The sequence below is a fragment of the Trachurus japonicus genome, chromosome 15 (genome assembly GCF_045865225.1).
Source record: "Trachurus japonicus isolate A0001 chromosome 15, Traja_1.0".
Taxonomy (NCBI): domain Eukaryota; kingdom Metazoa; phylum Chordata; class Actinopteri; order Carangiformes; family Carangidae; genus Trachurus; species Trachurus japonicus.
The window spans coordinates 8,334,915-8,350,458 of NC_140921.1; the positions used below are offsets into that span (position 1 = coordinate 8,334,915).

At 40.8% G+C, this 15,544-nt stretch overlaps 2 protein-coding genes across 2 annotated transcripts; both read right to left on the bottom strand.

The window, feature by feature from the left end:
* Positions 1-195: 195 nt before the first annotated feature.
* Positions 196-1,334, bottom strand: LOC146973153 (mas-related G protein-coupled receptor member A8-like). The gene is made up of 3 exons (XM_085799077.1): positions 1,146-1,334; positions 814-1,001; positions 196-706 (listed from the first exon to the last, which is right to left on the bottom strand). Exons 1-3 carry the CDS (start codon positions 1,332-1,334, stop codon positions 196-198), a joined length of 888 nt encoding a protein of 295 aa, XP_085655203.1.
* An 8,913-nt stretch (positions 1,335-10,247) lies between these two features.
* On the bottom strand, positions 10,248-11,324 carry LOC146973154 (uncharacterized). Its single transcript, XM_085799078.1, has 3 exons — positions 11,148-11,324; positions 10,865-11,052; positions 10,248-10,755 (listed from the first exon to the last, which is right to left on the bottom strand). Exons 1-3 carry the CDS (start codon positions 11,322-11,324, stop codon positions 10,248-10,250), a joined length of 873 nt encoding a protein of 290 aa, XP_085655204.1.
* Positions 11,325-15,544: the final 4,220 nt, after the last annotated feature.

Consider the following 15,544-nt stretch of genomic DNA (forward strand, 5'->3'; position numbering starts at 1 on the left):
CATGCAGAAAACAGAAAAAGAGATATTTCTTGAAGCTGTCACAGTGCAGCACAGCAGGTGAAGCCACAATTAAACGTCTTGTTGAAACGTCAGAAGCATCAGTCTCTGTCTTGTCTCATTTGCTTACATTTCCTCTTCCATTTTCTATCTGTCCTTGTTTCTAACAATATTTTTTAACAATAATTGTGTTATCATTCATCCTGTTGTTCTGCTGATGTCACTTTCAATGTTCATCCTGCAACGACACACCAAAGCCAACAACTTGTCCACAGCTCCTTTCCTACTGAAGAAATACAGAAACAAGTCTGTAAGAGGACTGAACTTTAGCAAAAGGTCAGAGACAAACCAGAAGATATCATCACTTTTTTCTTCTCCTGCAAGGAACCAAATGATGCTGGGCAGGAACAGCAGTGTGTAAATAAGTAGCACCAAAACCAAAATGGCCACAATTCGTCGTTTTTCATCAGGAGGGACACTGATGGCTGCAGACAGAGCTTTAATGGTCCCAGACAGGAAGAATATGAACAGAGGAAAGGGAAGGAGGAAAATGAGTGCATAGATGATTCGCCTGAAATAATAACTGGTCATGAAATGGAAAAAAAGGCCAATGATTAAAAGAAGGATCCAGACCACAACACAGATCATGACAGAGGTCTTGATGTTTCGTCTGAAGCGGTACCACAGCGGCCAGGCGATGACCAAATACCTGTAACACAGACACACAGATCGTCTTTGTGGAGCATCTGAATTATGATGAAATTAAATGATCAGACAGAGAAAATTTACACACACACTGAGTAGACTGATAGCTACCTTTCCAGGGAAACACACACCATGATGCAAACGCTGGCCATCAGACCATAAATGTATGTAAAATTAAGGATTTCTTCGATGATCAAATTCTCAGGTTTTGCCACATAAACGATCATGCAGCAGAGTTGAATGAGGTCAGAAATGAGAAGGTTGATGATGTAGATCGGAGCCACGTGATCCTTTCTGACCTGCAGGAAAACATTGAGAAGAGTAAACACAGTGGTTGGAAACATGTTGTGAGCTGATGACATGTTTTTATCTTGTTCTGCTGAAAACTGCACTCATATGAATTTGTCATCAAAGTCTTCCTCAGTCATGAACTGAGTTCTCACCAGAGAGTAAAGTTGATAGATGGCCACTAGGGTCAGTGGCAGGCCGATACTGATGATGATGCACAACACCACGTCCCTGATGAATACAAGTTTCATAATGTTGCTGATGTCAGTTTCATCATTGGACTCGATGTTGCTGTTTTTGTAACTTTTGTCCACTGAGGTGCTGTTGATGTAGAAATATTCCATCTTCCTACTGTATAAAATCTGTTGTTAGAGAGAAGAGCATGCATTTTAATGTAGACCTCACATCATTCAGTGATAATCCTGAAGCACGTACAGAGGAGGGAGCGGTGGGTGCTGGAGCATCTTCCCCTTTGTCGCTGCCTCTTTTTGTGTGTGTGTGTGTGTGTGTGTGTGTGTGTGTGTGTGTGTGTGTGTGTGTGTGTGTGTGTGTGTGAAGGCCTCCCTCTGGCCCTTCAAGAAAAACATTTGACAAATAATAATAATAATTTTAGATAAATGAGGACCTGACCTTGGTCACATGATCCACCTGACCTCATGAGAATAATTGCTTATTGCAATTTCTGCTGGTGTACAACTGGTGACCTAGTGAATAGTTTTTGCAGTGGTATTCGTGCACATTGTGTGTGTGTGTGTGTGCGTGTGCATGTGCACGTGTGTGACTGCGACACCTGTAGCCTATAAGTTGAGTTATAGCCCCCAGCTAACCACACAGTGTGCTGCTTGAGGGGAAAAAGTATGTCAGGCTTCTTGTTTGTGAATGTTTCTGTAGGTTATGTCTCTTTGTTACTTTCTTTTGTTATTAATGATAATATCAATAACCCACTCATCCTCTTAATTAGACATCAAGGGCCCTAGTTTGCTGGCGCAGCGCAGGTGGCGCAAGGTAGCGCAGCCGGTCTAATGCAAGTTTCGACCAGCGCAGCCTAGCGCAAAGTCAGATTGGAAGATTGGCAGATCGCGCTGCGCTGAGATAGGCGTGGCCGCGCAGCAGGGGGAGGCGTCACAGATTCAGCTTGGTGCAGTGCAAGTTTTGTGCGAAAATGTCCCGCCGAGGTTGCGCTGAAAGCTCGCCACCTCCAACCAGGTCTAATCTCAGCGCAGAGCGAAGCGCAGCAGGTGCAGTGGAAGTTTGGCTGACTGACCTGCAGTGCACACACGTCACCAAGACCTCACAGGCAGATCTCCACAGTTCCAGACACATTTCAATGCAATAAATATCCACAATAACCACTATTTAATGCAACTAACGGAATCAACACGTGAATTTATATCTATATAGATTGTCCCGTCACATCTGACGTCAGATCAAAGCAGAGATCAAAGGCTGTGGCACGCGCAATGGAAACTCCACCTGAATTAACACAGCAGGGACGAACTGGCACTGAAAAGCAGCTGTGGATGTCCCAAAAGCAGGACTGAGGGTGGATGACTGCATGTCGCTGCCGTGTTGAGATACCACTCTGCCCTTGTGATGATCGCTTTATTTATTTATTTACTTATTAATTCATTAGCGGAGAGCGACCGCATCACGCAGCCGTAATGAAAAACAAAACACAAATCTTCATCTCTCTTAGTCCACCACAACAGCCTCGGTATCAGATAGTCAGTATATAGCCTACTACAGTGTACTCAGCATCTCTATCACAGAGAAAAAAAGAGCCGGACAGAGAGAGAGAGAGAGAGGAGGACAGAGAGAGAGAGAGAGAGAGAGAGAGAGAGAGAGAGAGAGGGAGGGAGAGAGAGCGCGCGTCCTTTACGCTGATTTAATCCACATGGTCTTTGTTTATGTTGTGATTAGTGTACACCTGTCATCTTGCTTACATAGGGTTTGAATAAATGTGAGTTTCTTTATTAGTGTATTAGTTGTTTCTTAGATTGGGTAGGGGTTCTCAGTGTATCAGATCAATCCTGGTTAAGTATATTAGTAAACTCATTATTGGTCACTCTGAGCTCGGTCCTCCGGACCAAAACAGCTGTTTCCTCCTGGGAGAGGTTCGGCCTCTGGCGTCGCTGTCTCCTCCGTCCATGTCCAAGTATAAAATGACAAACTTGCAGCGCGCATCGCCCGCCGCGCAGTTAAGAGGAGAGGAGCTCCTTTGATTGGTGAAGATCTGACTCGGCTGTGTCAAACCCACTCCACGCCTTTCTCTCCTCCTCCTGTCTCCCTCCCGCCCTCTCTCCTCCCTCTTCACCGTTTGCGCCGGTGGGAGGGACGAGGGGAGGGGTTGCGCTGGTCTAAGTCTGACTGCGCGGCCCAGCAAACTTGCGAAATGGACCTGGGCCACACCCCGTTGGCGTGGCGAAGCTGCGCTGCACTTAGACTTCGCTCGGTCGACGAAACTAGGGCCCCAAGACTTTTATTATATACATATACATATATTGATGTGTGTGTGTGCGTGCGGTGAATCTGGCCCTACAGACTATTGATTAAAATTGTGAGGTCATCCCTCAAACCTACAACAAGACCTGTGGCGACTTTTCAAGTCATGGCTTCCAAATGGAGCTCTCTCCTCATGTGTCTGTGATCCATCCTGTGATGGCTTCAGGAAACATCTGGAAACATTAGTATTCAGTCAGGCCCTTTCTTTATTTTATTTAATGGATCTTTATTTACATCATTGCTTCATTTTAAGTTTTATACATTTATGTGAAGAACTTTGTGATCGTTTTTCATCTGTCAGAGGTGCTACATGAATAAAGGTTTATTTCTACTTTACTTACTCTTCCGCTGTTACCACTGAGTTTCCTTCCTGTTTTTTTATTTTTATTAAGTATATTTTTTGGGGCCTTTTTGGCCTTTAATGGACAGGACAGTTGAGAGAGAGACAGGAAATGGGAGGCAGAGAGGGGGGTGGGGTGGAATGACATGCAGGATTGGATCGCTCAGCGCGGGATTCGAACCGGGGTCGCCTGCAGTGAGGACTATAGCCTCAACTGAGCTAAACATCGCCCCAGTTTCCTTCCTGTTTACTGTCATCTTGTTACATTTTTTAGTAAGGGCCATATACGCACACACACACGGGCACACGCGCACACACACACACATATTTTGATAATATGATAAATATTAATATTGTATTGTATTGTTTCAGCCTAGCACTGATTACCTAACAAGGCCCCAACACTGTACACACACACACACACACACCCATATGTATATACCTGTATATATCCTCCTGAGACCCGGCCCATGCATGCGTGTCCTCTGTAGTGGACACTTTGTTCACCTGTATCTTCCTTAAGTATTTGGAGTTACCCTATCAAGCCCTATAGTATTCTGTAGAGGACATCCTGGGCTTTCCAGTGATGTGTCATGTGATGGGTTTGCATGGTGGGAACTTTACTTTTTTTCTCTATCAAGATGGCCGCCATACCAAAACACACATTTCACGGAGAGAGGAGGGGTAACACAAATATTTGTTATCTATTGCTATTTTTACCAGGATAATTATATATATTCTTGTTTATTAACATGTCAATAACAATATTATTACATCTGAAAACAGTTTCATAATTTCTGTTTTGAAATAACAGTCCTCTTATGAATGTCAACTGTAGTGGACACCGGGACCATTTTAATGTATTTAATGACTGCACATCGTTGTAGGAGAAAGAAGTGAAGCAGAGGGGATTCTAGTAGATAATAGAGAGAGATTCAGATTTGGAGCTGTCAAATGAGGAAAGGGATGGGGATGAGAATCAGCCTATGATAGGGAAAGGTGGTGATGAAGAAGGAGAGGAAGAAGATGTAGGAGAATCTGATGAGACAGACTCAGAGCCAGAAAGGGAGCAGGAAAGTCGTCATGCACTGTTGGCCAGACCAACTTGTAGGCTATGTTTTGTTTTGTTTTTGTTTCAGGTTGATGTATTTAAATCTGTTAGATTATTGCTGTACTATGTGTCACTATTGTTATTTGCAAATAGCCAAAAAATATATACTTATGAGGTTGGTCAGTAGGGAGTCAGATCACATCCATGACACTGGAATTAAATTACGGCATCAAAGGGATATTCTGGCACAAGTTTAACCCATGGTCTAATGCACCATCAGACCCAGTAGAACCCCACCTCCAGAGATCAAGTTTTCAGACTGCAAACTTCTCTAGTTGTAGTGACTTCAGCACAGCCAGATAGAAAAACACTGCTGTCTATGGAGCCACGAGCCAACGTAATCAAAAAAGCCACTGATAGCGACAAATAATGCTCAGAACAGCACCAAATTTCATCAGCAGTGCAAACAGGGTTCCACCCCATACAAGGCATCAAACACCTGCTAGCTTTGACTGATTTCTATTGAAAAGAAACAAAAACACAACTCATCCACTCTCCTCCAGCTTCTTCCTACTGATGCAGAATCCCTGACAAGTCGATTACCGAATGCATCAATGTTCCTATCTGTCTTCCCTATCTGTTTCTAACAATAGCTAGCTGTTGTTGTGTTTAAGTACGTAGTTTAAGTGTTTAAGTTAGATATGCTTCTCAGTTAGTGTTTGGGTTAGTTAAATAGTTAGTTCACTTGATTATAGTATGGACCCTGTTGTTTTTACTTTGACTTTTGGCGAGGCTGCCATAGCAGGCCTACCAGGTTGTGGTGAGCTCAAGAAAAAACTAAACATGGCCACATTAGCCTAACACTAAACCAGTGTGTCCTCTGTTTTCTTAACATAACACTAGCAGGTATTGACAGGGAAATGAATAGGTTGAGTTGCTAATACTGTCACAGTCAGCAAAGTGTGTGTGTATTTTGGAACTAATTGTGACTCCTCACTTTTCAACTGCATTCTGTAATCGACTTGTTAGGGCTTCTGCATTAGCAAGAAGCGACTGGAGGTGTGTGGGTTAGTATTTTTTATCTAATTAAATGTATTCTTGGGTTAATATCACTATTACACTGCTATAACTATATTACTATAATTATCTCAATTCAGTTGTATTTTCACACGGAAATCGTCCTGTTGTCCTCTACAGTGGACATGCTGTAAAATTAAAATTAAAAATATATTAAAATAAAATAAAATTGTAAGGTGTTCTTTTAGGCCCAAACAGATAGGAAATCAAAAAAAAAAAGAAATTGTAAGACACTTTTTTTCTCTGGTTCTCAGGAGGATATATATATATTTTTTTTTTCATTGTCAATATTTTAATATGTCATTTTCTGTAGATTCACAACTTTAATTTGTCGCTCTTTGATTGATTTGATTTAAATTTGATTTTTAGCTGTTCTGAACAAAGTGTGTTTGGCTTTGAAAAATATTATGCAAAAAGTATGAGTAGTAGTTTTTTGTAAGTGGTGGACTAGTAAGTAAGAAAAGAGGTCATGAATACACACACACACACACACACACATGCACACTTATTAATCCAGTATTTTAACGCAAAAATCAAGCAAGAGAGAAGATACTGACACTAACCTTCGATTACTTTCCACCCACAGTCAGTGGTCATCAATAATTTTTACAGTTTTCATGAATGAGGTTATAAATAGATTGTAAGAAATAATGTGACACAAATTTACCTTTGAAAATTGGAAAACGACCTGGATATTTCCCTTGTTGTCTGGATCAATCTGGTCTTGTGTAATGCAACAATTTTCTTTATCATGAAGGTAATCTAATTTCTGCTTCTTCTTCGTCGTCGTCTTCTGTATTTCAGGAAGTGAACAGGGGTGTTTTTTCTCTTCATACTGCTGAGGTCATTTTTAGTAAAAAAAAAAAAAAGAAAGAAAGAAAAAAAAAAAGAGAAAAGAAAGTCCTTTAAAGCCTCAGTATGTAGTAGCTAGGCTATTGGGGCTAAACCGTAACATCCAGCGTTCAGATTCTAGATTGCAGCGCTCACTCACTCACCTCTCCCGTCTGCAAAGTGACGGTGGCCGCCGAGGACAAACACGTTAGCAAACTAACCGCTAACTGCTAACAATATCTCTGACCAATTACTTAAGGTTTTTAATCTTTTTTTTTTTTTAACGCACGTGCAGACTTCCACTCGTGCCTTCAGTCATATTTCACTGCAAAAAGTTACACAGGAGGACTTACAGGATGTGCCAGTTACGCAGTGCGCGGTCCCATGAAGGAAGATCAGAGGACAACATGCTCGGACATAGATACGGTATGATCAGCTGTAACTATGGCGTTGCTAAAAAAAAAAAAAAAAAAGGACGTGGGTCGCTGTGCTCTCCTGCCGGTTCAGCTGCAGCTCCACAGCTGTCAGAGCCTCTGCTGTCCCTCTCTCTTCAGTCTGGTGTTTGGCTGCATTTTGTATAAGAACAGTTCAACATTGTAAGATGTAGCCTAGCTGCTAATGCTAACTAACACCCTGAGTGTTTTGTGACGGCAGAAAAAAACAAAAACAACTATGTCGATCATCCTCCGGGGGCACAAGCACAGACACTCAGTAGTGCGTTTGAGCCATGTTTGTCCAATTTTGCGCACTGTATTCAAAGATGGCGATGCAACATGACAGCCTGTGGTGGGTGCACCTACCACCTATGTATTTGTTAACAATTTCTTCTGAGCTATGAGACGGCTTTCATTTGTATGCGGTTATGATTCGACTTTGTGAAAGCAATATTTGATTTTTGCTAATAAAAAGCCAAATAAGCTACATACTGTCCCTTTAATAAAACATACAGAAATACATCTGCAAGAGGACTGAGCTTTATGAAAAGAAAAGAGAGATACCAGACGTCCCTGTTATACCTGACCAAAAATGGACCAAAATGATGCTGGGCAGGAACAACAGTGTGTAAATCAGTAGTAACAAAGCCAAAATGGCCACAATTCGTCGTTTTTCATCAGGAGGGACACTGATGGCTGCAGACAGAGCTTTAATGGTCCCAGACAGGAAGAACATGAACAGAGGGAGGGGGAGGAGGAAAATACAGTAAGTGCATAGGTGATGTTTCTGGAATAATAGTCGTGAAACAGTAAACAAGGCCAAATACTAAAAGAGAGATCCAGACCATGACAGAGACCACAGCAGAGGTCTTGATGAAGTTTAATTTGTCATGAAACTCTTCCTCAGTCATGTACTGAGTTCTCACCAGAGAGTAAAGTCCATGGATGGCCACTAGGGGCAGGCTGATACTGATGATGATGCACAACACCACATGTAGGGGAGGGTGCTGCTTCTACCTTATCTTTTTTTTTTTCATTTATTTATTTAAAAAGGACAGTGTGCAGTGACATTAGTTATTGAAAACAATAAAAAGATGGCTGCACCAGATTTAGTGGAGCCGCTAATTTCCATCTGTTGTCCTGTAACATAACATACATACATACATACATACATACATAACAACAATATTCGTGTTGCCTCTTGCCTCCATTCTCTAGTGTGAAACCTGTTGTTTGAGAGAAGAGCAAGTTTCTAATGTCGACCTGACATTTTTCAGTGACGATACTCAAGCTGTCAACCTCAGTTCACTGGTCTTTAAAGCAGAAGAGACTTTACTCTTAATAACTTTACTGTTTTCATCAGGTTATAAATAAAATGAGATAAATGATGTAACAGAAACTTTACCTTTGAAAGCTGCTGGATCACAACCTGGATGAGTTTCTTTTAGCAGAGTCTGTTGTTTCTCATTTAAATCCACACAGTCTAATAATGTGTAATTGAGCAACACAGCATGATAAGTCATGAGGGAGGTCCTTAAAGCAGAAGTAAGTGATATATTTGTGTTAATATAAGTCTTAAATAGTTATATCTTCCGACAGCAATCACTTACATAGAGTGTTTGGACCATAGACTGTAAAAAGAATGGACGTAGCGTCCGTGACGTCACCCATTGGTTTTGGGGAGTCGTTTTTGTGACTCAAATATGGCGGCCTGAACAGCGCCATGTTGGATTGGCCGGCCGAGAACCCGCCCACTGGCCTCGAAGCAGCTGTCCACGGAGCTGCTCGGACCTGTCACTCAACGTTTCCGCTCCCTAATTGGCCAGAATTTTAACCTAATAACAGTAAAACGGTAGAGTTAAAAAAAAATTCACCCCCCTCAGAGTGTGTGCGGTTGTAGAAACTATCGATTGAGACGAAAAAACGCTCTGACACCAGGCTTTTAACATGTTTACTGAGGATGTAAAGTCGGCGATTTTAACATGGGGGTCTATGGGGAATGCTGCTTTCTGACACCAGCCCCCAGAGGAATCCGAGGGGATTGCAGTTTTTTGAACGCGGAAGTGAGCTTCACTTCTCAGACCGACAACTGCCCCCTTGGTTTGGACTGAAACACGGGTCTCTCAGTCCCTCTGCTCTGCTCTGAGCCGAAGAGAAAACATTTATCGTATCCTACAGTTTTTATCCAATGAAGAGAGAGAACGGCATGCAGGGCTGTGTGTGCAGCCAAGGGACGCCGTGAATGTGGCGACGTAGGGACGAGGACTGTTATGGTGCGTTCAAGGAAACTCGTATTTTTCCGACCGTGAAGTCGTACCAGTTCGATCTGGTACGAGTTCACCGGTCGGAAGTTACGAGTGGCCGTTATAGTGACTTTCACCGATAAAACAGGTCGGAAAAACACGAGTGGGTTGCCTGAAACGCTACAAAGTCGTAAGTTGTGACTTGAAGCTGTAATTTACGATTTCAAAAGCCTGCCTGGAACGCAGCATTAGCGAAAACGACCGGACCACTTACTTCTGCTTTAATGATGTGATCTCTGCCTCATCTAATCTTCACCACTGAGGAAGACAGATTTAGTTTTCTAGTTAAATCATTTCTGGGAGTCACATTCATGTTAAAAACTAGAAACTTGCAATAAAGTGTAGCTGCTTTGCTTCTCTGTGTCTTTGTCTTCCACTGTTGTTTTTATTGTAGTTAGAATAAAGCTGCCCTGATGACAAAATACAAGTAGGATTTGTCTGAGAGAAATGTTGTCAGAAAGGAGTGTGAGGAAAGGTGCTCAAATTTAAAATGAACAAAGACAAACTAGCTGAATATTGTTTCGTTTATTAATAAACAATGTAGAAAGAACTTACAACAAAAACTACAGTTCTAGTTGGAAACTCTTTATAACTTTGTAAGAGAATCAGAAAAATAGACAAATAAAGATAGAAAAATGATAGATGTGGTTATAATGGCAGAATGAATATGCTTAGTGAATTCCTCTTTCCTTCTTTCTCTGTCTACATGGAGCAACTTTCTATAAGTTGATATCATTCATGCTGATATCAGTGTCACTGTTCATCCTGTAATGACACACACAGGCCAAAAACTTGTCTGCAGCTCCTTTCCTACTGAAAACATACAGAAACAAGTCTGCAAGAGGACTTAGCTCTAGCAAAAGTTCAGCAACATCTACAAAGGTGTAATGATACCTTGCTTCTTCTACAAGGAGCACAATGATGATGGGCAGGAACAACAGTGTGTAAATAAGTAGCACCAAAACCAAAATGGCCACAATTCGTCGTTTTTCATCAGGAGGGACACTGATGGCTGCAGACAGAGCTTTAATGGTCCCAAACAGGGAGAATATGAACAGAGGGAAAGGAAGTAGGTGGAAGACACCAGGGATAAAATTTGAGGCATTACCAATAGAGGCGGGTAGGAGAAGGATAAGAGGAAGGATCCAGACCACGACACAGATCACAACAGAGGTCTTGATGTTTCTTCTGAAGCGGTACCACAGCGGCCAGGCGATGACCAAATACCTGTAATACACAGACACACACATCGTCTTTGTGGAGCATCTGAATTATGATGAAATAAAATGTTCAGACAGAAAGAAGCTACACACACACTGAGTAGACCGATAGCTACCTTTCCAGGGAAACACACACCATGAATCCAACACTGGCCGTCAGGCTATAACAGTAAATTGAATTGAAGATTCCATCGCTGATGAAATTCTGAGGTTTTGCCACATAAACGATCAGGGAGCAGAGTTGAATGATGTCAGAAATGAGAAGGTTGATGATGTAGATCGGAGCCACCTGACCATCTCTGACCTGCAGGAAAACATTGAGAAGAGTAAACACAGTGGTTGGAAACATGTTGTGAACTAATGACATGTTTTTATCTTGTTGATGCACTGAGTTCTCACCTGAGAGTAAAGTCCATAGATGGCAACTAGGGTCAGTGGGAGGCCGATACTGATGATGATGCACGTTACCACATCCATCCATTCATCTCTGATGGGGGTGATGGTGTTTTCATTGTCATAATTGATGTTGTTGTTGTAGCCTTCGTGTAGCGAGATGTTGTTATAGAAATCTTCCATTCTTCAGTGTGAAACCTGTTGTTCGAGAGTAGAACATCTTGATGTTCACTTGGTACTGTTCAGTAATGACACTAACGCTGTGAAGTGCTGCTCACACAAATACAGTTGTTTGAATTCACTTCATTCGAGATGGTGGAAATAAAATTTTCTTTTCGTAAACAAAGAAATTCTCATTCTCCCTCCTCCTTGTGCCATGTGGGCTCAGCAACCGTCTTCTACGGTGGCCCTGAGAGCTCAACATACTGTACTCTTAAAATAACACATGCACACAAACACACTACAATTCAGGAAACAACTTCACAGCTGACGATGCATGCACTGCAAAAACTGTTAACTGCAAAAACTTGTGTCCCCAGAAAAACCTCTGTTGTATTGTGAGTTCTTCAGCACATGTGTTGTCAAATTAATGATGTTGTTTTCCAGCTCTTTAGTTTGTTGGTGTGTTTGCATGCTGCAGTGTGTTGAGCCCTCATGGCCACCGTAATCCTTAACCATCTTGAGTCGTTTCCTCTCTTTACCACCATCTTGTTAAAATCTTTCTGGTTGGTTGCAGCGACTGCTCTGAATCAGACATCTCAATCTTAATCTAGTCTGCTGATGTGTTTTGTGTTTCATAATGGTAAACATTACCAACCTCTACTCCCAAATCCTTCACTACGCACTACTGAAATGATCATTTTGAATTTAAAGTGAATCATTAGTCAAAAGTATGGTGAAATTTTAGGGCTGTGTCTATATTGGTTATACGTTCACTGTTTCAGGATATCTCCCAATGATAACTGTAACAAAGTATTTTAATAACCATGCTTAGTATCAATATTACAATAGTCAAACATTGATTACCTACCAATGTTACAGACAACTGCAGTAGCTACAGTGTAAAATTAAAACAAAACAAAACAAAAAACAGCATATTAGCCCAAATCCCAAAAGCATAAGGCAAGAGAGAGGAAAAACAGAAAAAAACAGTCCAGGTCCTGTACTGTATAAATAACTTCACAGTTTGGTAATACTTTACAATAAGGGTCCCTTAATTAACATTAGTTAGTACATTATTAAGCATTAATATATAAACTAATGTGTTAATTAATGCTGAGTAATGCATAGATAATGATTATTCAACTTTTAGTATTAATTAATAATTTATTAACTAACTTTGAGTAGTAAACATTAATTAACTACTTACTAATAGGCTACATTAATTAATGTATTTCATAATCATAAGTAATACATAATAATGATTGTTAATATATCTGTAAACACTTAATTAATGCTTAATAATGTACTAACTAACGTTAATTAAGGGACCCTTTCTGAATGATGTTAGACATAGATTGAGAGAAATAATGCAGCAGAAAGTTTACCTTTGAAAGCTGGTGGAAAATAACCTGGATGTTTATTTCATGATTTCTCGTCAGTCTGGTCACAACTATGCAGTAACTCTGCAATATATGGCACGAAGGAGGTTCTTCATCTAATCTCTGCTTCATCTTATCTCTGCTTCTCACGAAGTGAACACAAGTGTTGTCTTTACACTGACAAATGTCATTTTTATGATAAACCATGTTTTCCTATATACTTATAGTGAAAATATGCATTAATTTAATTCCCCAAATCCATACAAAAGCAGATTTTTAAAAGTGCCCAAATTACAACCTTCAAGTGAGAGGAATGTTATCAGAAAGTTGTGGGTAAAGAGCTAAAGGTGTTCAAATTTACAATGAATAAACATTATCAAACAGTATGTTCATAAGAAATAATGTAGAAAGAACTTACAACAATTGGTTAGACATTATTTATAAACAGGAGAAAGTTAAACATGCAGAAAACAGAAAAAGATATAGCTTTATAGCTATTTCTTGAAGCTGTCACAGTGCAGCACAGCAGGTGAAGCCACAATTAAACGTCTTGTTGAAACGTCAGAAGCATCAGTCTCTGTCTTGTCTCATTTGCTTACATTTCCTCTTCCATTTTCTATCTGTCCTTGTTTCTAACAATATTTTTTAACAATAATTGTGTTATCACTCATCCTGTTGTTCTGCTGATGTCACTTTCAATGTTCATCCTGCAACGACACACCAAAGCCAACAACTTGTCCACAGCTCCTTTCCTACTGAAAAAATACAGAAACAAGGGTAGCACTACATAATACGGCCCGCGACTTACAGCGTACCTACCGCTCTCTTGCCGCGTAGGTTGCCGCTTATTTCACACAAGTACTGAGTAACTGCAGCTCACTTTCCCCCCTGTTTCCCCCGTGCATTTACAGTGTAACTAGGCTGCGTCTTAGCGCGTAACTTACATCCTGCTTCACACCAACTTCCACAGAAGTACAGGGTAACTCTCGCTGTTTTACAGTTTAACTAGGCTGCGTCTTGGCACGTAACTCCTGTCCTACTTTACACCAAATTACACAGTAACTCTCGCTCACTCCGCCACTAATTACCCCGCATTTTACAGTATAACTAGGCTGTGTCTTAGAGCGTAACTCCCGTACAATTACGTCCTACTTTCCCCGGACTTACAGTGTAACTCCTGCCAGGTACATTAGAAATTAAATAGTCTACTGTACAATATGAGCACAGTTGCAATCCATGTTTTCCAAAAGTGTCAGCAGCGACATTTCACCTCTATTTCAGAGATTTATTATTCATTATTTAATTGTATGGTTTGGAATAGGTGAGAAATGGGTATAGAGAGTGGACATTTTCCAATACAGTAACAGGCTGGCTGGTAGCAAACTTACCTCTCTAAAATGCACATCTATGAAAGTCTAGTTCTGTCATCCAAGGGCAAAACACAAACTATACAGTAATACATCCACAATAATGAGTCATTCGGAGAGTTAGAAAATGTTTTTATTATTTATTAACCAGAAAACACATGACACATCCACATCCATGATCATTCATAAACTTTAAGTACAGTAAGTACCCTACTGTAAGTGAGCACTGTTACCCCTCCTTAGTCTGCACCTATACAGTAGCTGTCATGCACCTACACACTACTTGTCTTAGAGTTACCCAGTAAGTAGAGGGTAACGGGCTGTATTATAAAGTAATGGCTGTTACTCCCTCCTTAGTCTGCACCTATACAGTAGCTGTCATGCACCTACACACTACTTGTCTTAGAGTTACCCAGTAAGTAGAGGGTAACGGGCTGTATTATAAAGTAGTGGCTGTTACTCCCTCCTTAGTCTGCACCTATACAGTAGCTGTCATGCACCTACACACTACTTGTCTTAGAGTTACCCAGTAAGTAGAGGGTAACGGGCTGTATTATAAAGTAATGGCTGTTACTCTCTCCTTACGCTGCACCTATACAGTAGCTGTCATGCACCTACACACTACTTGTCTTAGAGTTACCCAGTAAGTAGAGGGTAACGGGCTGTATTATAAAGTAATGGCTGTTACTCCCTCCTTACGCTGCACCTATACAGTAGCTGTCATGCACCTACACTGTACTTGTCTTAGAGTTACCCAGTAACTAGAGGGTAACGGGCTGTATTATAAAGTATTCTTTGTTATTCCCTCCTTAGAGTGCAAATACACTGTAATTGTCCTGCAACTACAATGTAGTTGTCCTGGAGTTACCCAGTAACTACAAGGTAGCGGGCTGTATTATAAAGTATTCTTTGTTATTCCCTCCTTAGAGTGCAAATACACTGTAATTGTCCTGCAACTACAATGTAGTTGTCCTGGAGTTACCCAGTAACTACAAGGTAGCGGGCTGTATTATAAAGTATTCTTTGTTATTCCCTCCTTAGTGTGCAAATACACTGTAATTGTCCTGCAACTACACTGTAGTTGTCCTGGAGTTACCCAGTACCTTCTACTACAGCTGTAACTACTGTCTAAGTAGAACCAGTAAGTTAGAACACAGTTTGTTTCACGAGATAACATCATCTGAAAGTACAGTAATACAAAGACAAAACTAACTGAAGTGTCCCTGACATCATAAAATAACAGATTTCTACTGGCTTTTGTTATTTACATTAAAGTTCAGTTTTGTTCCTTCTGTTATAAACTGTTTCATTTAGTTTTGATCCATCTGTCTGGTCCTTCTAGGTCTAAAATAGTCAGTCAAGTCAGTTTCATTTGACAAAATGTACTTTCTAAGTTAGAAGAGTCAAGTTGAAAAGATTGTTGTGATACTACTATCACACCGGAGTGTGACACTCAGTAATGGAGAATGGATGGGCTCCTCCATAAAAGGTGATC

Coding starts and splice junctions, on each gene's coding strand:
- LOC146973153 (XM_085799077.1), bottom strand. CDS start 1,334: ATGGAATATTTCTACATCAACAGCACCTCAGTGGACAAAAGTTACAAA. Junction 1,002..1,145: donor TCTATCAACTTTACTCTCTG/GTGAGAACTCAG, acceptor GTTTTCCTGCAG/GTCAGAAAGGATCACGTGGC. Junction 707..813: donor GTGTGTGTTTCCCTGGAAAG/GTAGCTATCAGT, acceptor TCTGTGTTACAG/GTATTTGGTCATCGCCTGGC.
- LOC146973154 (XM_085799078.1), bottom strand. CDS start 11,324: ATGGAAGATTTCTATAACAACATCTCGCTACACGAAGGCTACAACAAC. Junction 11,053..11,147: donor TCTATGGACTTTACTCTCAG/GTGAGAACTCAG, acceptor GTTTTCCTGCAG/GTCAGAGATGGTCAGGTGGC. Junction 10,756..10,864: donor GTGTGTGTTTCCCTGGAAAG/GTAGCTATCGGT, acceptor TGTGTATTACAG/GTATTTGGTCATCGCCTGGC.